The sequence below is a fragment of the Battus philenor genome, unplaced genomic scaffold (genome assembly GCF_028537555.1).
Source record: "Battus philenor isolate CCGP_79_NKW_IND1 unplaced genomic scaffold, ilBatPhil1.0.hap1 SCAF_17, whole genome shotgun sequence".
Lineage (NCBI taxonomy): Eukaryota > Metazoa > Arthropoda > Insecta > Lepidoptera > Papilionidae > Battus > Battus philenor.
The window spans coordinates 4,799,586-4,823,385 of NW_027181679.1; the positions used below are offsets into that span (position 1 = coordinate 4,799,586).

At 33.0% G+C, this 23,800-nt stretch overlaps 4 protein-coding genes across 4 annotated transcripts; 1 reads left to right on the forward strand and 3 right to left on the reverse strand.

The window, feature by feature from the left end:
* Positions 1 to 64: 64 nt before the first annotated feature.
* On the reverse strand, positions 65 to 2,159 carry TTLL12 (Tubulin tyrosine ligase-like 12). Its single transcript, XM_068763085.1, has one exon. It carries the CDS (start codon positions 2,071 to 2,073, stop codon positions 232 to 234), a length of 1,842 nt encoding a protein of 613 aa, XP_068619186.1. The 5' UTR covers positions 2,074 to 2,159; the 3' UTR covers positions 65 to 231.
* A 545-nt stretch (positions 2,160 to 2,704) lies between these two features.
* Positions 2,705 to 18,189, reverse strand: LOC137919711 (uncharacterized). Its single transcript, XM_068762866.1, has 13 exons — positions 17,948 to 18,189; positions 15,590 to 15,747; positions 14,767 to 14,926; positions 13,123 to 13,252; positions 12,339 to 12,625; positions 11,505 to 11,623; positions 9,114 to 9,239; positions 6,929 to 7,139; positions 6,141 to 6,246; positions 4,964 to 5,240; positions 4,512 to 4,611; positions 4,344 to 4,433; positions 2,705 to 3,824 (listed from the first exon to the last, which is right to left on the reverse strand). The coding sequence occupies exons 1-13, from the start codon at positions 18,135 to 18,137 to the stop codon at positions 3,190 to 3,192; spliced, it is 2,589 nt and encodes an 862-aa protein (XP_068618967.1). The 5' UTR covers positions 18,138 to 18,189; the 3' UTR covers positions 2,705 to 3,189.
* A 293-nt stretch (positions 18,190 to 18,482) lies between these two features.
* Positions 18,483 to 20,406, forward strand: LOC137919715 (RRP15-like protein). Its single transcript, XM_068762874.1, has 4 exons — positions 18,483 to 18,625; positions 18,691 to 19,037; positions 19,215 to 19,531; positions 20,038 to 20,406. The coding sequence occupies exons 1-4, from the start codon at positions 18,583 to 18,585 to the stop codon at positions 20,096 to 20,098; spliced, it is 768 nt and encodes a 255-aa protein (XP_068618975.1). The 5' UTR covers positions 18,483 to 18,582; the 3' UTR covers positions 20,099 to 20,406.
* Positions 20,101 to 23,641, reverse strand: LOC137919714 (RAB6A-GEF complex partner protein 2). The gene is made up of 6 exons (XM_068762873.1): positions 23,368 to 23,641; positions 23,093 to 23,295; positions 22,493 to 22,773; positions 21,872 to 22,024; positions 21,078 to 21,267; positions 20,101 to 20,408 (listed from the first exon to the last, which is right to left on the reverse strand). The coding sequence occupies exons 1-6, from the start codon at positions 23,487 to 23,489 to the stop codon at positions 20,200 to 20,202; spliced, it is 1,158 nt and encodes a 385-aa protein (XP_068618974.1). The 5' UTR covers positions 23,490 to 23,641; the 3' UTR covers positions 20,101 to 20,199.
* Positions 23,642 to 23,800: the final 159 nt, after the last annotated feature.

Here is a 23,800-nt window from a genome sequence, read left to right on the forward strand (position 1 = left end):
GAAGAATTGTACAATTTCTGGAAATAAAAGAGTTTCAAATATCTGTGTTTATCTGATTCTTTATTGATTTAATACATATAAGGCAGTCTTAACAAATATATACTACGTTTGCAATATTATGTGATTTTTTATATAAAATAAGCATAAAGCTTTGCTCTTAATTACATTTAATGTCTTTGACTAGTGAATTAAAGCAGAAATGTTTTAAACAACAAAAAGCCTGGTATTTTCCTAAAGTATTTTGGTGCAAGTAGCAACATCTTTATCTAAAAACAAAACAGAAAAAATATCATTGTAAAAGTTGGGGTAGTAAACACAAGCACGCTGACAATCGGGCATCCAGTTTATTTCTAGAAGTTTAGGCTGTATCTTCGATTTACAAGTATCCCAACTTAATATTATATCAGCAGCATACAATGCTCTGGACTGAGGACTCTTGCCAATACCACATGGTGGTTCCTTAGATGTGGCTGCAGTGAACAATTCTCCAAACATTCTAAATATTGATTCTTCTATTTCAACCCAGCTATAGTTATCATATTGCTTATTCCATTCATCTTTAAAATCTGCACACAGCATTCTAAACAAAGTTACTCCGTCAGTATAATTCATTACAGTGAAATGTTGTTCATAATCTTCAAAATTGTTGAGAGCAAATGGTTTATTTGCAAATCTTAAAAAGAAATTTTTATACACATAGACTTGTGTAGGATTCACAGATTTCAATAGTATAACATAGCGAATATCAAATTTTACTAAGCCTATATCAGGCCTATGAAATAATACAGGGTTGTGTATATATTTTTGTGCTACCTTTGGTCCAGTTAAAGGAAGTCTACACAAAAAATATAAGTTGTCAGTAATGTAAGTGTCTAAACCTCTAGCTAAATTATAAGGCTTGCAAATCCAATGATTATCCAGACCATTTTGTTTTCTCTGCATATAATAAGATACCAGTCTAGGAAATTCTGTTTTCATATTAAATGTAGCAGGCAACCATGCAGGTGCTGTCTCAAGTTTATCATGAGAGGCATTATTATCTTCACTCATACTCCTCCGTGATATAATAGCTAAAAGATCTTTAATAGTTATGATGTATTCAAAAGGAAACTGATTAATATACTTATTAGGAAAATTTACACTAAATTCATCATAATTCTTAAAATGACTTGTCAACCACAGTATGTCAGCTTCATCTTCATTGTCTATAATTTCAAATTCTGGTGCAGTCAAATGATCTTTTATTAATGAATATTCTGAGAAAACTTTAAATTTTTTTAATGAATTATTGACTTGGAGTAACACATCTAAATTAGGTAGTGTCTCAATAATATGCCCTTCAATAAAGTATTTTTTACCAGGCTCTTGTTGACTGAAATCTTCATTAAAATGATCATAATGCTTCCATGGTATCAACATGGCCTCCCTCTGAACAGCGTCAGAGTAATCACCTTCAATAAAATTTCTAGTGATTGTATCACCTTCTTCAACATTTTTAATGGGGAATAGTAAAGTATATGTAAGTTGATCAGGCACATGAATGAATGGAACTGCACGAAAATTCGGGTTATCGGAATGAATAATGCCAGAACCCAATTCATCTAAAACATACCACACTGGCAATCTTTCTTCCACTGAAAATTCGTTACCTCCGATGGAGTAACTGTGAGCATACTGCCAGACATTTTGCGAAACCTTTTCTATTTGGTCTTCTGTATCTTCACTTGTTATTTGCATAAGATTACACATCCTCGATAAAAGGCCTGGCACATTTCTAAGATTATTTTTCACATTGTTTGCCTTAAAAGTCCATGCATGATCTATAAGATAGATTTGATCGGGATCTGATTTATCTATGTCACGTACAGCCATCACACTCCATATAGGTTCATAAGGCATTTTTATTTCATCTTCATAATCTATTTGCACCAATTGAAAGGCAAAGCCTGAATCAAAAATTTGATCCCGTAACTTTTTACTTAATGTTTGCCAAAAATGTTCAGGGACACCTGATAAAACCAACTGCGGCTTGTGAACAGCCAAAAAAGCATTGTAACTTGATATTCCATCCATATTATTAACAAATATCTGTATAATCTTTGTAAAATATGCCTTGGTACAAAATTGGTTAAATTTTAAATGAAAGTTATTTCATAACTACTGTTGCGGCCGGCGCACAGCTGACTGACAATGGCAGCCGATGAGATGGATAAAGGCATAAAAATGATGCTGCCATTAAAATAATGTACATTTTTGTTAAATTCATTCTGTACTCTTAGGAATTTTTAATATAAATTAATAATTTAAAAGCTTTTTAACTTCTTCACATAAATTTTTTACGTTGAGCCCACAACTGAAATGCGATTGTCACAATTTTTTTTTTATAAATTGTTTATATTTTTCAATCAATAATTTATATTAAACTCTCGCGAAAATAATAACAATACAAATGTTTATTCGAAATTGGTATTCTGAAGGAAACTGTGTTTATTTATACCAATGTGTATTGAAGAATTAAAAAAAAGTCTAACATTTTCGTGTGGACGTTACATTAACAATCCTCAAGAAATTAAAAAATGAAATATTTTATGAAGGCTTGATTTCGCAGAATACTTTAATAATTGGAGGTTAGGGGGAATGAATACAGTGGTGTTATTAGTTCCGGTTTATAGCTTTATTTCACAAATTGGAATTTAGTAAATTAATGATTCACTTACTTTGTACACGATTTAGGTTTCCACATTGACAAGGGTTCCGTGGAGATGTTATAAATAAAATTTACGTCAATTTTTTACAATGTATTTATCCAGTAATCCAGCTGACATCCATTACAGGAAACATTTATGCTTCTTATTATCTAATTAAGTTATTTAATAATAATAAATCACATATATTTTTATTCATAGATATTAAACCATACAACAAGCAGAGATAAGGCTTTGCCACACAATTTTCTGAGATCGCACCAAACACCAAAATACAACTTTAAGTAAAAAAAATTGTTGGCAACATAAGACTAGTTGTTTATAGGTATACAAATTAGAAAAATGTGCTCAATGGAGGTCTAACATATGATACATCTAAATGTGTCATGAAAGTCGTAACATTATAGTATCAATCATTAAACAGTAGCCACTTACAGCTAGAAACAACTTTTGGAACCCAATTTAATATCTATCTATAAACATTTCAGTTTGAGTCTGAGTCCATGTGATTTCTGTAATTGCGGCGAGCCTTTTTAACGCGTTGACGGAATTTTAGGGCTTGGTACTCAGGGTCATCGGAAATCTCTTCCTGCAGCTGAGAGTTCCTTGTACTGCTGCCTGCGAACGTTCCTACTCCGCTATCGGGTGTGCCATATGTGTCCGGTGCGAGCCACATGCTGCCCTCTGTACTGCAGCTGCTCTCGAGTTCACTTTCGTTTGTCTCATTCATGAGCCTCGCGATCGATGTGTTGTATTTCGGGGACAGCCTCTCCGTTGAGGTGGTCGGTCTGTCTGTCTGATCTTTAGGCGGCGGCGACTCGCTGGAATCTGAGCGGTGAATACTAACACGGCCGTTGCGTCGTACTCGCCTTAAAGTCATTCGTAAACGTGTTTCTGGAAGCGAGGATGCCTCAGATTCTGGAGGTTCCACCCGAAGAGAATCTCCTAACGAATCTCGAGATCCATTAATGGGAGTGGGAATGATGCTGACGAGGTTGTTGGGAATGTTGTGGTTGCTGTTTTGAGTTCCCGGCGATATCGGCCGACTACCCACTGACTGGTCGTCATCAGAATCTACTTCTGCTATCCGGAATAAAGCTGAGCTTTGGCCCCTGTAACCTATTTTAAACCAGAAAATAAATCAAAAATAATGATAATAATTCATTTGCTCTCTATAGTATGTGCTATACTTACAAATTAGATAAATTTGTAGATACTTTTAAACAAACCTTGTTTAATTTTAAAAGAAAAATAAGTTCATACACAGTACATTACAGTAAATCAATGCAACTATGGATTTAGCATTACTGTTTTCGTTTCTCTTATTTAATCTCTTACATTTTGTCCTGCTCCACTAATAAAACCTCGTTTCCAGGTATCAAAGTGGTAAACTGCCTTTAGCAAGTGTTACAAAAATATTTACATTGACTATTAAAATATTTAATCAATAAATAAAGGGATCACTCTGATATATTTTTTTGAATACTGTTTTTTAGTCAACTGTGATTAGAAAAAATGTTTTGACAGGACAATATCTGTAGGAGTAATTTGTTTGAAATAAAATAAACTTGCTACTAATAATAGATAAGAGTATAAACTTTCAGAAAACGTTTAACACAAAATCGATATTATGTATACCTGTGCTAGTACTTGGCAGTGCTAGGTTATCTTCATATTGATTGAAATTAGAAAAATTATTATTATCACCACTGCTATCCTGTGCAGTTCCTGGGGACCAAAAAAAAAAAGAATTTAAACAAAATTTTTAACACACAAAGTTTGAATTTGAAATGTAATCAATCTCACCATTGTTCTTTAAGTTCATTACTTTCCTATAACTAGTGACTTTTGTTTTCCTCTTTGTTGTCCTCGATAAATTCATACGCCTTCGCAACGGCCGAAGTATCTGCAAGCAATTGAAAATAAGACATTCTTGTCAACTGTAGTTAAATTAAATAGTTATTACTATTTTAACTTAACTAAAAAATTATGGAGACGGTGTTAATGAGTTGAGAAAGAAACAATTTTCGGAGTTTCATTTCCATGGAAGCAGAAGAATTTTTTAGTCACTAGAACTTTCTAGAACTCCTCAGTCTCGAGATATAATCGATCTCGAGACATAAGCAATATTTCTGGATCGTTTCAGTGTCGTAGTTAGAACAAGCAGTTATTCTCGCCGACATGTGACATAAGCGCTTTGACGAAGATGGATGTAGTTCCTCGTAATTTTGATGCCCGCAGTTATCTTCGATACTTACCCTGCCAGAATTCCTGTAGAGGCAGGTGGCGGGCTCGTCGGAGTCAGTGCGCTCGCTTGAGGGAGCGGAGAGCGCTGCGCGACGGGCTGGCAGCGGGGCACGGGGCGCGGGCAGGGTCCGCGGCGCGCGAGTCGTGGACCTGCGCGGACCGCGCGCCCTCCGCGCCACCGCACGCTTCCCCTTCACCCCGCTGCCCGCGCCCGCACCCCCGCCACCGCCCGCGCCAGTACACTTCCCGCTCGACTTGGTTACACACGAGCGTGTCTGCTTGTTGCGTCTGCAAGATATTTATATATTAAGAAAAGCACACCAGAATCAGATGCACTGAAATGGAACAATTAAGTATTATAAAAATTCTAACATTCTTCATATTTATATTAAACCACAACAAATAAGTAAAAAAGGCTGGTTAATATCTAGTTATTACATACATATATCATACATATGGAGGTACACGGAGAATACATATGACTACATTACTTGAAATTCAAGATGGCGACTGACAAGCGACATTTCGCGATCCGAAAGGCTAAAAGGGCATTGCTCTTCTGACGCGCTTTGGATAACTTTACAAAGTTAATGTTTGCAATAAGTACTAAGATTAATAATTCAAGTTTAAGTGACCTGATGTTATAATAACGTACAGTGCATATGTACAAATACAAAATTCTGTCCACAATTGTACCACGCCCGTTATCCCACGCATTCTTTTTTATACGCTGGGAAGGAAGAACAGTAAATTGGACAAATGGGAGAAATTAGACCTTTATATGGATAATATGAAAGAATTTAGACTGTTATATGAACATATAGTATACGAAAGGATACAGATACCATGTTCCGTTTATACATAAAGTCATTTAATATAAGTACATTTTTATTTTATAATTTATGGTAGGTTGTTGTCGATGGCAAAATTTTGTTTGAAGTTTCTCTTGTTTACTTGTTTAATACTAAAGATATGACACAAGATTTTTCAAATACGCCAGCTTTTGCCACTGTAAACTGTAATATAAGTAGAATTTAATTACTTTTTCTTTTGGACTGTACATATTTATCAAGTTTGAACAAAGCTGTTAAAAAAAAAAACATAATCGGAAGTTTGCTTTTATCCCTCTCTATTTCAGTGAGGTTATAAAATAAACACTGTTATATACGCTTCCTTATGTTATCATACCTTTGGGAACCTCTTTTCTGCGATCGTAAATTTTTTGGATATCTGGATGCCACCAGGCGCGCGAGTCGATTTGGACATCGTTGACTTCGGTTGCCATTTGGATTTACTGTAAAATAATAATTGTTTAACCATTATCCTAATCATCAGATTATACATTGGACATAGTATTTTTCCTAGGCATTCCAGTTCTTGCAGTACTCTAGTTGCTCTTCTGAAGTCATAGGTCCATTTGGAAAGAGGGAACCCTAGACCTCTTCGGCTTATATGCGGTTTTCTTAGACCCATATTTTCGTTCTTCCCAATCATTACTTATACTTTTAACTCTGAATAATATCAATAAAACCTTGTTTAAGTCATTTGTTTAGTACTGTATTACATTTTACTGTTACCCTTGATATGACCCGCTGTAGTTAGTCTGTAGTGGTCTGAGGCACGTGTCATCTAAACAGGGAGTAGAGTCAACTTAATGTTAACAGAAATATACTCCATTGTATGTTGAATAAAATATTTTGAATTTGAATTTAATGTACTTCGTTTGTCACTCGATGTAGTTCGAAGATATGCTCTGCTTGGAAGCGCTGGAAACCGATCGCCGTTGGGGCTGAAAGGTTCTCGAATGGCGACCTCAAGCTGCGGAGGTAGGACCCCAGCTAAGTTGCCGACGTCATAATTAAAGTTGCGGGATGTCGCTAGGTGTTGACAGTGTATAACCGGCAATTGTGTCAACTTTTAGAGAAAGCCTGTGCCTCGCAGTGGACATCAACCAGCTTACATGTATTAATAAATACCTCGTTTGTTGTGCAGCGGTAGAAAGTCCGCGACGACGCGGTCTGAGTCATCGGAGTCGTCGTGGGCGGGCAGCGAAGCGGAGCTGGAAGCATCCAGCGAGTCCGTCTCCTCCGCCAGGCACTCCAGCTCGCGCTGAACCAGCGAGTCGAAGAACGCCATCATGCGCTGGTCCTCGCGCGTCGACTGCTCCGCGTAGTTGTGCGATATGTACTGCAGCCAACAACCAACCATAATAATATATTTTGCAACCAAAGGTTCTGGAGTGGCGTCCACGAATTAGCAAGCACAGTATAGGATTTCCACCCAAAAGGTGGAACTTGTTAAGCTAGTCGGAGTGGAGTGGCTGTAGGCCACGTTCAACCGCTCTTTTTGGAAATTTATGAGGAACGCCATAGTTAATCAGTTGCTGTTAAAGCGGTCTTACGAGTGAAATGGTGATGAGGTCGCGGCTGCGATTTACAGATGACTACTTATACAAATGTACGTTTGTGCATTACTATTTCACAGAACGCGAACTTAAGACGCCGCAGAAGTTTCTGATACTGTGATTGAATTAGGCATCTTCGAATGTAGAGTAACCAAAAAGTGTGTTTCAAAACATTTATTTTTTCAAATATATTTCAGTAAGTTATACTTAAAGCAACATCTTACTTTAGATATCAAGGCTCACAATTTACCATGATAGCCAAGAGCTTAGTACGCTTGGGTGAACGCTCTAAGTAATGTCTTAGCGTCAGGGCCTCCGAAATTGTTTTTATGCCTGGGATGTCATTCACAACACATTTATCATTTCGACTCTAGAGCAAACGAGAGAGTTTAATATCGACTTAGTTGCTATTACTCGGCTAAAATTACAATTGGACACATGTAAATATGTTATTTAGATATTGTGTCCGTAAATACAGATTTTCCTGGAGCGTCCTCGCTTGTTGTAATACGTACAATTGAAACGGTTAATATTACTATTATATGAATAATTATAAATACATATATGATGCTTCTGTAGCTTGTAGAAATTTTTATAATTCACACTTTGTGCATTAATTATATAGAATTGCCACTGCCCACATACAAATTTTCAGATGGGTAGCAGCATCCTCTGCATGTCATAATACCACAGTATAATTGCCAACCCAAGCGGGGCGGTTAAAGTATATACCCCATAGAGATATCTTTGGGGTTGGTTTATACCTTTCAATAAGCTTCTATGTATAGATACGACAAATAATAAATACAAAATTAAATTCTCAAATCACTTCCTACTTTTTTTGTTTAAACTTTATTTTATAACAATAGGTATATTTATTTAATAAATTTATATATATATATATATATATATATATATATATATATATAATTCTTATTTACGGACGTGGATTCCTTATGCAACTCAGGTCTACACTTAGCACAGAAGTCAGAGGACTATTTATTTTTAAAAAACCTATTTATTGAAACTATATATAACTAAATAAATCTTAATCTAATTATTCGCACCACACAGCAAGTGATTGGTTTCTTAATGTTGACGCCATGTCATAATAGATATTGAATTAGCTATCGCTATAAATCCACTCTGAATAAATTTTAAACATGGCAAAACAAATATTTATACTAAGTGTTGTACCTATAAAAGCTACATACTGAAAATATGCATTTTTTTAATGTAGGCCTCATTTTGATCCATATTTAGCTTCGCTTCTACTCGGCGAAAGGAATAACCTAACCGAATTAAAAAGTACAAAGTTGGAAATTTCTTCTACACATATATATATATATATATATTATACATCCATAACACGAAACACGTTATAACTATTTATATTCCGCCAATATCTTCCGGGCTTCAATACGTCATTCAATTACGGCACTAAAGCTAAGCCGTATGCGATAATATATATATATACACGTACATACATATATATGCATGCATATACATATTTTTAATGTGTGTATATATATATATATATATATATATATACAAATATATATATTTTCTTTCTTTTTCTACTTTCCAGCCCCCCTAATACATGTCGATAAAAATTGCATTGGCAATAAAACCACGTGACACGACCCTAGTTCATAGATTAATCGTAGACACCTTAATGTTGATCTACATAGATATTTTACGTTTATTTTTAGTACTTATAAATGTTTTAGTGAAATCAAAAAATGATGGAAACTAACTTGTCCGCTATGATGGACCAGCGACACGTAATCCTCGTGGCTGTAGATCTCCCGCGGGTTGTCCGAGCCCTGCGCCTCCTCCAGTAACGCGCCCCGCATCTGTGGGTACTCCAGAGCCGACCATACCTGCAACAAACAATTTTTTTTTATTGTTCTACATTTATTGCACGAGTAGCTGCCAGGTATGAGTGTCCTCCAAAAATCGCCACGATGACCGGTCTTACGCTGTCCACATCCAGCGACTCCTGCGACATCTCGTCGGTCTTCCTAGTGGGGGCTTACCACGCCGCGTCTACGGCCTCTTTGTCGCCCCTCAGGAACCTTTCGGGTTTAGCAGCCACAGTAGTATGATGTACAGCGCCTACTGCCAATTCAGACAAGCAATTTTTCGAGCATAGCTCTACCCATTGCTTCCTTTGTGACCTTGCATATCTATTTATCCTGTAGTATTTCACTGCTCGCAAACCACACAACAGAATATAAACATTAATAGATACAAAACGGTAATAATAAAGTACACTAATTTTAATTGAAAAAAAAAATACGAATCTGGACAATTAAAACGAAACACGGGATATGGTATTATGAACGTGTGTTGTGTGTGTATATAAACGAGACCAGCTATCCATTCTATATAGGCAGCTCGTAGACTATTCAGTCAAGTAAAGTTGAAGTGTTGGCTTAATATGGAAATCACTTTTGTTATAAATCCCGGATCGGGAATAGACGAATGAAACTAATATCTGTTTATGTAGGTAGATTTCAAAAAAAATAATTTTAATTAATTTATCTATAACTTATTGAAGCCGCCTTTATGATTCTTGGAAAGCTTATAAGCTAACTAAGCTTTTTATCTGAACATATCGTTATATTATATAATGACAATAAAATAAATATTTTTAACAACAAATCGCTACCCGTATCGCATCCTATTTCGTAGAGTAAATTAGATTAAAATAAAATTTTAAACTGAAGTATCGTTAGAGAATTCCGATTAATAGGCTATAATAAGGATGATAAAAGAAAACAATAAAAATTTAAACACATATAAATATTGACGTTCAACGCACTACATATATCAAATACAACACAATACAGTCGCGAGCGCTCTATGTTTAAAATCGGAAAGTCATAGAAAGATTAAGAAAATTGATTCACATTAATTCACCGACGTCCCGATAACGTCACATTTGAATTTGTGCCACAACAACAATCTACGACAAACAAAAACATTACAAAAGTTCCGTTACTATTTGTTTCAAATTCGAACAAACAACGGATACATGGCCATTCAGATCTCTTATTAATCAAATTCGAAAACACAATAAAAAACGTTTAGTATTAGTAGCAATGTAAGTAGTGGGTTAAAGTGACGATTATTCTGGAAAAAAAAACTGACAAACAGATCTATACCTGGACGTTCTATAAAAAAAAAACAGTACATAATAAATTGGGAAATTCCCTCGTTATAAGAGAGACGTGTAATGGTTTAATATGAAAACGGGTCATAAAAGTAAAGTTTCTTGAAATCGACTATTTCGTGACGAATATTTTACGCCATTTTTTTATATTATTATTTATTTATTTATTTCTTCTTACGTTTTATTTCATTTTTAAACTGTTTACATCATGACAATACCGGAAGAGTCCAATTTAAAACCGAATCATTAGATTGGGATGATTATTTCTAATACGCACTGATTTGAGAAGAATCTATAGCAAACAAACAGATTTTTTTCATCACTTTTACAACATTAAAAAAAAATTAAAATAGCCTTACCCTGCACTATGTTACACGAATTTTCTAAAAGTTTTTCACACTGCGCTGAAGTAAATTTATGTTATATCTTTTGGCCATCAATTTACTAGGTAAAAATAATAAACACATTCCAAAAAAACATTCCAAAAATGTTGGTACGTTTTCGTAGTAAATTTCTTTTGTTAAAGTTAGAAAAACTTTACAGATAACAAGTTGTTGCATTCAGAAAGTTTATTTTACGACACATCATACTTGCTATAGAGGGTGATCGATTATGAATGTAAAAGGTTTGAAGAGGACCATGCATAGCTCATTTGCTGTCAATTAATATATGGTACAACCTATACAAAATCAGAGGTTTCAGAGAAAATAAATAGCGTAATAATAATTTAATTGAAAAGAACGTTCCAAAAATTAGGTATTTTTCTAAAATATTATTTATTTTCTGTTCCTGCAGAATTTGTTCTACCGTAAATTAGTGGGCTGTCAAATTCTAAGATAAATAAAAATATGAATATAACATATTTCATTTACTTTATAACAGGATGATTGAATATAGGTATATAAAGCTTTTTGCTGACAAATTTTACACCTGTAACCAATCACTCTGTATATCTATATTCGAGAGGTACCTTAATGATTTTCTCAACCCCAGATGACGCGATGAGGCAATAGTGCGAATTGTAACGCACTTGATTCACTATCGACCTGTGTCCGTATAAAACGATGTGCGGCGGCTCAACCACGGCATCTGCAAATAAATTGTACTGTACTAACTATATATATCATACATACATTCAAAAATGTTAACCTACTAACCATCCCATCAGAATTTGTAGACAGAAGTCAATGGCCTTTCGCATTCCAATAAAAAAGTAGCCCATACCAGAACGGTCACTTTACATCTTGGTTAAAAATGAAATAAATTTAAAAAAATGTGATCGATAAATATTGAAGCACGCATATGTTAAATGATAACATAAACTTGCATAGCGTGCACTGTCATACGCGCGAAATTCAAGGCAAATCTCAAACGAACGAGGTTCACAGCGAACTGTCAAATATGCTAAGTTCAAAGCTAGCTATGAAATTTCATTACTCAATACATTTTCCTTTCATTTAATTTTTTTTATCTTCATACGGCTTTTTTCTCACAAAGTATTAGAAATCGGGTAAAGTCGTTGTAAAGTTATAGCGAATTAAAGAGAAATATGGATTTATTTAAAGATGAACGCATGGGTTGGAAAGCCTTAGAAGAGCTTAGCAGAGGATAGATGTAGATCTCGGTTGTAGCAGATTCGTTTAAGCCTAATTTACTGTTGACACATTCAAGTGACCTTCTTGGTCACACAGTCCTGGAAGTAGGCCTCCCCCAAATCGGTAAATATATATATGTTATCAGAATTTATAATAATTTTGTTTGTTTCTTTTTAATAGGTTTATTTGTAAAATGGTTAACGACGTACCTAAATTGTCACCTCCGTCAGGAATTTTCCACATGTATAAGTTGAAATCATCGGACCCGGAGAGTACGAACTGGTCACCCTTGCCAGCGAAGCAGCAGCTCTTCATGGTGCAAGAGTTGTAGTAGTCCTGGTGATAGAACTCTGCTACGGGATCGGGCGAGTGCACGGCGTACAGCACCGGGGCCAGGCGACGACGGAGGGCGAGGATATGCGTGCCAGCAGAGTTGAACCGAACACTCATACTGTTCTGGCATGATCCATCATTGCCCATGTAGCGGAGAGCTGGGCTGTCCACAATAGCTAACTTCAAGATTTTATTTAAAACAATTTGTATTTTCACAATTATGACAGTACATAAAGGCTAAGTATACAGAGTGATTAGAAATAGGTATAAAAGTTTCAGAGTGCCTCATTTATGCCAGTGAATATATGGTACACCTTATTATACCAAAAATCAATGGTTTCAGACCTTATAAATAGCGTAATGACAATGTAGTTAGAAAAAGCGTTTTCGAAATTCAGATTGCTACATATTAAAATTGATTCTTGTTTACTCCAGACTTTGTACTATCAGAAGTTTAAGGCCTGTAGCAATTCAGTACAATAGATAAATAAATGTAACATATTTCAGAGTGATTATCTTTACATGTGGAAATTGGATATAGGTGTAAAGGCTTTTAAAGTTTTTGCGGTCAAAAGAGCTACACATTAAAGCTTATACACCTATTTCCAATCACTCTGTATACGCAATATTTATAGTCAATTAAAAAGAAATAAAACTTACTGCTTAGGAGAGCGCAGATCCCACAAGGCGACCCCATCCCGCGCGTTAGCAGAAACCAAAACTCCCAATTGTTGTGGGTGGAACATCACACCGTGAAACGCCTTTCGGCTTCGGGATATCACTAGAGACTCTGCACGACAGAAGCATAAATTCAATTCCATATCTAATGAAACCTCGTCCCAGTGTGTATTGCTACACAATAAAAGAAAAAATTTCAACATGACTTCTTAAAAATATAAATGAATTCAGGAGACATTTTCAATTCATTTCCTTTTTTAATATAAATAAATACGACGTATAACGCAATTGTGAAGTATTTCAATTTATTAACAATAATTATTTTCTCTCTCTTCGAGTATCTATAAAGGTCGATTGGTAAGGGAGATTGGTTAAAAGTCAAAAAGGTTGAAAAAAGTGTATACCAATTTCCAAACACCCTGTATAAAATGATCACTCTGAAATGTAAAACATTTCTATTGGAATGCGACAGGCCCATAACTTCTAGCAGCACAGTCTGCGAAGAGAGATGGCAAACAATAATGAATTCTATATGTAGTTATCAGAATTCTGAGAATGGTCTTGATATTTTATTATTATACGTTATTTATTATTTCTGAAACCATTGATTTTTGGATTGAATGTACCATACAATAATTGACAGCAAATGAGCTATACATTCACCCATTGAAAGCATTAACAGCTATACTAATCATTCTGTATAATTATGATAAGAAAATTCAGTCTTCTTATACACATGTAAACATCTCTTGTAGTATTACATAAGCTAAGGGAAAATGTCAATATATTCCGATATTATTCCAGTCGCTGCGTTGAATATGAAATACGAATACTGAGACAATACCAAAGGTCATTTTGAGGTTTGCCTCCTATATAACTGCATGCATAATTCAAATACGCCTCACATATAAAATTAGTGATTCAAAAACATTTTTGCTGAAATGGAGAATCCATTAACCAAACGTTTTTATTTGTTCCATAGTGAGACTTACAACTGTGGTAATAAAATTAGAAAAACCACAACTATATTATATAGTCATTCACAACCATATTAGTTTTAAGAATTCACATTAGCCTGGCAGATTTAATAATTATACCCTATTTTATTTGTAAATTCAATAATTATTACTACTCACGTCAGTAATATTTTCATATTAATAATATAACGCCAGGAGATAAATTTCATTTGTTTCAACGAACATTTTGTGATATATTATATGATTTTTTTACAACGAAAAATTAATAACTCCCAAAATTATATTTAAGACAAATGATGAAATTGACACGCAGCCTTGTTTTAGTTTTGTGAGAAAAAATAAATATTCGTTCATAGCTGTCCATGTTCAGGGAGGTAGGTTTATCAGGACTTTTACAGCTGTGTTGAACTGGGAGTTAGAACCCGAAAGTAAAAAATATTAACATTTTTCGTAATTCACAAGTACATATAAAATACTAAAGTTAGCTAAAAAGGTCTGGCGGTGAAAAATATGTAGCAATACTGATTTATGCTGAAATGTTTTCACCAGATAAAAAAAAATCTTAATTATCCAATAATCTTATTAATTAAGTATTATAGAAAATATTCAATTTATTTTCCAAAGATTTAATAACTTAAAAGCATCTTACCATGAACAGATTGCCTAGTATCAAAGATCAATAAGCGGCCATCATTTCCAGCTGTTGCTACAACCCTATCATTGAATGGGTCTATACTGAGGCTGCATACTGCCCTTTGATGTTGAAGCACTTCCAGAGGGCATTTGCTTTCAAGATCATGGACAATGACCTAAATGACAAACATATATAATTTATAAACAGCCATAAACAAAAAGCATTTTTAAATATTTAAATCGGTTGGTTTATAAAATACAATAATAATGTAAAATTGGCTGTCTCGGAAAATCCTAAGAAAAACCCTAAAAATCACTTCTTGACAGCTTTTGCACTAAGTTCCACTTTGGAATATCCTTTTAGAAAATCAAAAACTTTCATGTGGTTCCAATCTAGTCAGGGGTGGCTAAGCATCTTCAGCCATTTTCATAATTTAAAATTTTATACAAGCCACAAATAAAAACGTATTCAAAAGTAAGGCAAAAAGCATGTTTTTTTTTAAAAAATCCGGAATATGCATTTAAATGCAGTAGCTTAAAATAAGTTTTAAACACATACAAAAGGATATCAATTTTCTAAAATAAAACTGTAAAATTGGTCACATTATTTGTGAGCCTTGAAAAATGCTGCATGCCACTTGCAAGCCACAGCTTGGTCCCCCTTGGCTTAAGAAAAGACCCATAATAGAACTCCCTAAACTTAGCTACTGCAGAAGCTGGGCTAAAGCTCCTCCACTGTTACACTGCAAACAGTGGTTTCGGCCATACACAGCTAGTACATAAGTAAAAAAAATTATACAGTTGGAAATGAAACCATAACATTAACAAATATTGCTTACTATATCATCATTTCCACCAGAATAAATTTTCTGATGATCATTTGTAATTCCGAGACAAAAAATATTAGACTGATGTACAGCTTTCATTGGCTCCGGCTTCCCATGGTCTAAAATGGCCTGCCCAAACTGCCATAGCATCACTCTCCTATCATCTCCACCTAAAACAAATTATAAATGTCAATAAAAATACTACTGACTTCAGCATCATCATGTCAACTGATATATGCCTACTGCAAGGGCTAGACCTCCCTAACAGATCACTACAGTAATCAGTCTTTTGCTGTTTACAACCAGCCACTTCCCTCAATCTTGATTCTGTTATTGGTCCACTTAGTTCTAGACCTACCTATGCTGCCTCAACTAATTTAATGCTATAGAATTGAACAAAATTCATAATTGCTAAATTCACGTTACCAAAAAAATCCTAAGACTAATACAGATATTACTAATTAAGATAATTAATATTACATTAAAATTTTCATACTATTTTTCAATTTTTCACCCGATTACTACTAGATGGGAAAATATTTTATGTTATGGTTTAGTGAGATATTTTTTTATGTACAGGTGTAAATTTAGAACTGTCTGTATTTGACATTACAATAAAGAAAATAAGAATATAGAATGTATATAAATAAGAATTTATATAATATTTATAATAAGCAAATTAATGTGAAAACGCTGCTGAGCCAATAAAGATGTTATTTTAAGATGACTTCAAGATTACCAAGAAAGGATAGATCTTGCTTAACATTAACCCTTTGCACTCCGTTGTCGCCGTATTTACAACATTAAAAAGCTAACAGTAAATCTGCTGTTGCCGTAGTGGTGACATGTTTTTTTGCTGCCTTGGCGCATTTAATAATTAGGGAAGCAAAATAGTCTGTGCTTATCTTATAGTGTTTATGATACCTTTACTGTAACATTTACGTTATAACTGTTCGTTTAGTGAAGATGGAACCAGATTTGTTAGAGAAGGTAAACAACAAAATGTGGGAAAACCAAAAATTGTTGTTAACTACACAGCTTCAATGTGTGGTGTTGATCGCGCTGATCAATATGCATCATCATATTGTTTTCTAAGGAAATCTCTTAAGTTGTGGAGGAAGATGCTCTTTTGGGGAATGGAGATGTATATATAAATGTATATATTTTATATAAGTGCATAAAAAAAGCAAGTACGAAAAACCACTATCCCATTTGAAGTTCATCAAGAGTTGATCAACTTTTAGGTGAATGCAAGACCTTCCACTTCAGCAACTGAAGCAAGACTGGACAAAAAACTGCACATATTGCGAAAAGGCAAAAAAAGATATTGTATTGTTTTTACTAATAGACAGGAAAAAGGACAAAGACGTGTGATACTCGTCCCGGTAGATCGCGAATGCATATGGGTAATTGTTTCCAAAGATATCACCCTTTAAGAAATTTTAAGTCCTAATATTTATTTTTTTCTTTTATAATATAAGTTAGAATATGTTTAGTTTATAAAATAGCTAAGAAATAAAAATATTGTTTTATTAAAACAACTATTATTCTTTATATCATAGATATGTACTTGGAACTAATATAGTGCTGGAGTTGGTAGTAGCCTCTATGCGTTACTAGGCTGGAGTGCAAAGGGTTAATAGAACTTGTTTTAAGCTAACAGCCACACTATACTTACTATACATTTTAAAACTGACACTATTAACACTTAATGTATATTCTTTGAAACAAAGTAATAAATATATTATGTACCCACACACATGAGTACATATATGAGAAAGACCTAAGTTCAACATGGATATATGACATCCTGACTAAAATAAGGTGATAAAATATATATAAATATTTTTGTTGTCTGTATGATTCCATGAAATTGTTAATAATAATTCACATTCTTTCCCAAGCATAAAGGTGGTAAAATATAGTAATATTTATTAAAGAATTTTGAAAATATCTTTTACTATTGAATCTCCTGTTTCTTATGTATTGATCAGTCATAAGCAATTTTGGTTCACCAATATGTAGGAGGTGTGGGTAGATATAAATAAATGAATAGTAGATATAAAAAAATAAAAAGGTGTATTAACAAGTTTATTTAAATTCGAATTTAAAATAATATTTATTATTTTCTATGTTTAAGAGTTAAATCGTATTTCTTAAAAATAGAAACAATAAGTCACTGTTATGTGGTAACAATTTGTTATCAATATGTATGTTGTTCTGATAAAGAAAAACAATTGTATCATAACTTAAACACCACTGAGTATTTTACGTCGATTTAAATCAAGCTGATAAAATTCGTAAAAACACAGAAGAAACTTATTTTCATAATAAAGTTATAATTATGTCATACAATATTATTTCTTTTACCTGATACAAGCAATTCGCCATTGCTGGAAAACTCGATAGCGTTTACACATCCGAAATGGCACACTAAGTCCCGACGGTACAAATTTTTAGCAGCGTTAAGCCGTTTACTGAATAGTTGAGACTTAATATCGGGTATGAGTCCGTATTCTCTTTTAGTTAAATAAGGTAATGGATTTGCAATATTCGCCATGTTTAGGCGACTACCACCATTTTCCACAGTATCAAATACACAGTACACTTTATTCGCATTTGACGATCAGCTGTATTTTATTTTTAAAAACATTTAACGTTCCGTTTAGATCTTATTTATTCCTTGAACAAGTTGAATAAAATTTTCATTTGTATATTAAATAAGAATCATTTTAAATTTTGTAGTCTTTTCGAAATATTTCATAACATTTAAATTACTTTCAATAGGTCGGTTTACTTATAAGTATTTAGTAACTTTTTTTCCAGAGGCCGCTATTCCTTATGATATTTAGTCTGTACTTATTGACATTTGCACATGACACAATCTAATTTGTCAATTTGATAAACACGTGCACATGTTTTGATAATTGCCGAGTATCATATTGAAAATTATCAGAAAATTGTTTCGACTTTAAGATAAACATTAATATACTGGGAAATTAATAATGGTAGTTTCAAAAATGCCAAAACCGACCGTTAAAGTAACAGGTAAATTTACAAATATATAGTAATAATGAAGTAATAACCATTGTTTTAAAATTACTTTCGTATAGTTTCAGATAGTGAATTAGAAAGTGACAATGAAGAAGAGAATGAAGTCGAAAATAGTAACGACGAAGAAATGTCAACAAAAGAATCGGATGATCAAAGTGACAACGAAGAAGAAGGCATAATGATGACAAATGAAGGATGGGCTGATTCCGTAGCAAAGATTTTAGGTTCAAGTAAGCCAAAAAATAAGAAGACTTTAGTATTGTCTAGAGCTAAAAAACATTCAGAGATAATTAAACAAGAAAAAGAGGAAAAGCCGGCTTTTGAAGTGGTAGGAGAGAGTACAGAAATTAAAAGTGAAATAAAAAAAGCAGAAACTGTTTCGTCAGAACCTCCTCACAAGAAAAAAGTTTGTATTATGTATGGTTAATAACTTTTAGGCAAATCTAATTTTAAATTTTCTTAAAGAAACTGCAAGTTTTTCTGTTAATTTTTTTACAAGATTTGTATGTTTGATATAATCATATATTGTTTACAAAGCCAATGTTTCTTTATAATAAAAGTAGTTAATTTATATATATTTCAGAAACAAGATAAGCCAAGTATTAGAGTTAAACCCAATATATTAGAAAAAGACAGGGAAAGACTACTAGCCAAAATAGCTACAAAAGGTGTAGTGCAGTTGTTTAATGCAGTTAGAAACCAACAAAAAAGTTTAGAAAAAGAATTAGATAAAGATTTAACAGAGGCAAAGAAAGAGAAGATATTAAAAAAGTTTGACAAAAGAACCTTTTTAGACACACTAATGGGTCAAACTAAGTCAATAATTGTTGATGAACAGACTAAAACCTTAAAGGATGAAGTTAAACCTGAAGATGATAAACCTAAATGGAATGCATTAAGGTACATATTTACAAAACTAAGAAATTAATCTAATATCTTAAAGATTAATTCATTTGGACATTTGTACTGTTTACTGTTATTACAGCTACTAATTTTAATTAGCTTCTACTAATCTATAATTATTAATTTACATAATATTTACTTTGCAAACAAATATATTGTAAAGAAAATTTATTCACTGATTAATAGGATTTAATTACAGAAAAGAATAATCACCTGTTCAAATTATATTGTAACTGAACAATCATTTATTACAACCCATACGCACTTTCTCAGTTTTAATGTTAAAACAATCATCTGTATCTCTGCCATTAGTTTTACCTATCTCTTACTGTGGGCACAGGGGTTTTGCCTTGTTCATAGTTTATTTCTATTTTGTGTTATGACATACATTTTATTTGGTATCAATTGCACAGGTAATTTAGTGAAAAATCAATATATTTAAGAATCAATCCATAGGTATGTATACCTATTGAAAACATTTTTATTAACATTTTTTTTTTCAGGGATGACTTCATGATGGGTGCAAAAATGAAAGATTGGGACAAAGAACCTGCAGATGATTGAAATAGAATTAAAACCTTTTATTTACTAAGTATGTACATAAGTTCATTAATGTTTAAAATAAATTTACTCTTAAATTACATAGTTTAACTAATTCATTAATTTTATTTGATGCATAAAGTATAAGCGTCACCGCCCACTGAATGTTGTGTAATCTGTTTGGGAAGAGTGGAATAAATTTTGACAGGTAAGTTCCAAACCATGGTTTCTATGGGCACATTCAAGGGTGCATTCCAATCCATTTCTTCTGAATTTGGAGAAAGTTTTTCATTTGTAGTAACAAACTCAAAGTGAAGCCGCCATCTCAGTGAGACTGTAAAGGATAATAAATTATTTTATCATTACATTATAATTTTTACATTTCAATAATAGCAATCAGTTGATTTATAGTTTAGCTCTTTTTGACACACTCACTCACTTGATGACTTTACAAAAATCCTCAAAAATTTTATGCAACATACAATGGATTATATCTCTTACTGTAAATAAATTGAGTCTATCACACTGTTCAGATGGCATATGCTTCAGACCTCAACTGGAGAAAAAAACCGAGTAGAACTATATAAATTTTTGACAAAGTGTAAATATAAATTTATATATATATATACACACAAAACATTGACAGTGTGTAGACAAACACATCATTCCGAATTTGTACCTATATCCTATGCAGTCATTAACTAAAGCCCCAAGTACCAGTCATTCTATGGATTTTCTATATCCAACTAAGTGACATTATCAATGTCCCTATCCAATGAAATACCTGAGTAATGAATGCAAAAGCCTGTGCTGAGGCTTCTGAGAGATCCTAAAAATCCTAAAAAGGTCTACATGAAGTATATCAGTGTTGTCTTCTCATTGTAACTATTGATAGCAAAGCAAACAGCATTCAACAATGCCAAAAAGAGAACTTTAAGGATATCTACATCTATCTTTTAATCAACAAACAAGCAATGACACAACTTGTTTTTTTTAACATTACCATCATTCACATCAAACGCTGGAGTGATGTGCAATGGAATTGGCAGAATGAGTTCTGAATGTGTTAATCCAAGAGTCACTTCATGATACCGAGCCACAGTCATTGATCTACTGCAGGAATCTTGCTTAATTACATTCTTTGCTGGTGTTTTCGATTTAACAATTTCTTCTGGCTGTAGAGCGACTGATACCTGTAATGTATCTATATATTAATTCTATTTTAGTTACTAATTAGTTTTAATATTGAAATGGGAAACTTTATTATTTTGGGTAAACTATTTAGGTACTCATATGTAATAGAGTCATGATAACCCAGCAATAGAGGACTGCAACTTACGAATGTAGGTCGCAGGGTTTGATTCCCCCAATCTTATGAAATAAGTTTCCAGAGGATGGGCAGGAGCTTTCAATTCACAATTGAATGTGTTGATTATGGTATATGAGCTTATGCCTTGTAGTAGGCATGTATGTACAGAAATAATGACTCATACAAACAATTATAATGCATTTCAGCAAACTTCCTTTTTTACAATCAATATTTTCAAGGCAACAAAAATCTTTAGTGGCATTTTTTGAAAGTTAAAGATAGTAGTTTATTGCTATAGATTTAACTTCCACAGACACACAGTATGTGAAATACCACTAAAAATGATACCCATAACTGACCGTAAACTGAAGGGGAGAATCTTTAATTTTTATTATTTAGCAATTGTTATGTTCTACAGTACAAAGTTTCTTAACTTTTGAAATGGTTATAAATATTTATGTGCATAAAAAGCAATCTTCAATACATACCTGCATGCATGTTACTGTTCCCACTGAGAAATCAAATGTTCCAACTATATCCTCACCTAGTTTATATGCAGATTTAAATAAACAAAATCTACCGACTTTCCCTCTAGTGTTTGTTATCATGTATGAGTTAGGACTTCTTCTTGCTGTAAGATTCTGTAAAATAACATTGACTTTAAATATTATTTGTAACACAGATAAGAAACAACAAAGAAAACAACTTGTTAATTTTTTTTAAATTTTATAGGTAAAATTGACATGTGCGGCATTCCAAAAAAATATATTGAAAAATATTTGCTACTGTTAATTCTTCCTTTTATTTATTTATAAACATGATGCTCAATTTCATTTGAATTAAAATGTTCTCACAACACTTCAATTAAATATATCATGTAACTTTTGAGAAGTATGAATAGGGAAACAGATCAAAGTTGTGACAAAAATAATTTAATATTTGCAATCCCAAGACACAGAAACATATGCAAAAAGAGTTAACACATGCATAACATTTACAATATTATATTTTAAGAGATTGTACAAGTTTTTAGAAAGATAATTATACAGTTAAAACTATGTACGGAACAGTGCTATTAATATGTTTGAAATAGATGTAAACAAGTTTACCTGTAAAACTTGAAGTGCCATTGTTAAGGGTGTCTCTACTTTCCTCTCCTCAGAAAATGGATTAGTTGGTTGCAACTCTTCAGTTGTCTCATTACCACAAAGTGCAGCCAAATCCTGCATATTCATAATGGGGCTTATTGGCAAGACCCTAAATGGTATCCTCACCATTTTTATATGTGAGCCAACTTTCTGGGTGGCAATAGTTATTTTGTAAGAATATTTGACATTTGTGCCTCTGTAGGATGGTGCAGCTTCTATTGGCAGAGACTCCCTGTACCAAACTAAAATTTATGCAAATTACATTTATTCTACCATTTTGAACAAGTACTGTAAAAATAAGGTAAGGTATAAGTTATTTTTCTCAAACATATTCTATAATAATAAGGAATAATAACTCTACATTTTTTAAATATATTGTAGCAAGATATAAAAATTATTATTATTTCTTATTTTCCAATAATAATCTGTCTGGCCAAAATGCATTTTTCGATATCAAGAGAGGGATTGTCAAGTACCTATATCAATAAAAGGTCATGAGACACTTCCTTAATCTTTACCTAATGCTACCATGACGTATAAATATGACAAATATAAACTTACATGTTTTGGTTTCACCAAGTGGAATAGTTAAGTCACAAAACAATATCTTGGGTTTTGTATGAAAAACCACATCACCAATATCACAAGATGTTACTTCTAAAGCTGTTGTCTTCTCGAAAGCAGCCGATTTATCGGAATTACCCGACGTCGAGTAAAAACAGTGTATTTGCGCTGAAGCCCATGCTAGATTTTCTAAGATATCACTAGCAAGAATAAAATTATTTAAAATTTTATTTTTTATGAAAACAGCACATCGTGCATTATTTTATTCATACCTGTGACTTTGTGAATTCCTGTGTTCTGGTTGAGTCGTGTGACAAAAAGTAATGCAACATTCTAATGCTTCGCCAGCTAAATAAACGGTACCAGTAGTTAGTTTTGCTGAAAGTTCAATCATTGTTTTTCCTAATGAAATTCTAATAGAGTTTAGAAGTTACAAACTAATTGGATTATTATGTATAATCTTTATATGCATTAATCATTCCATCAATAATTATAATATTAACATTATATTTAAAACAAACATTGTTTATTCCCTTTTTTGACACTGACAACGTAGTGACAACACGTATACGCAGATTCGTTCATTTCATTGTTTGTTTTTTAATCTTACTATTAGCTTACAGGCTTTGGAATAATAAGGCCCTCATAAATTCCATAAATTTTAACTATATAAAAGTACATATTTCACAAGACTATATGTAATGT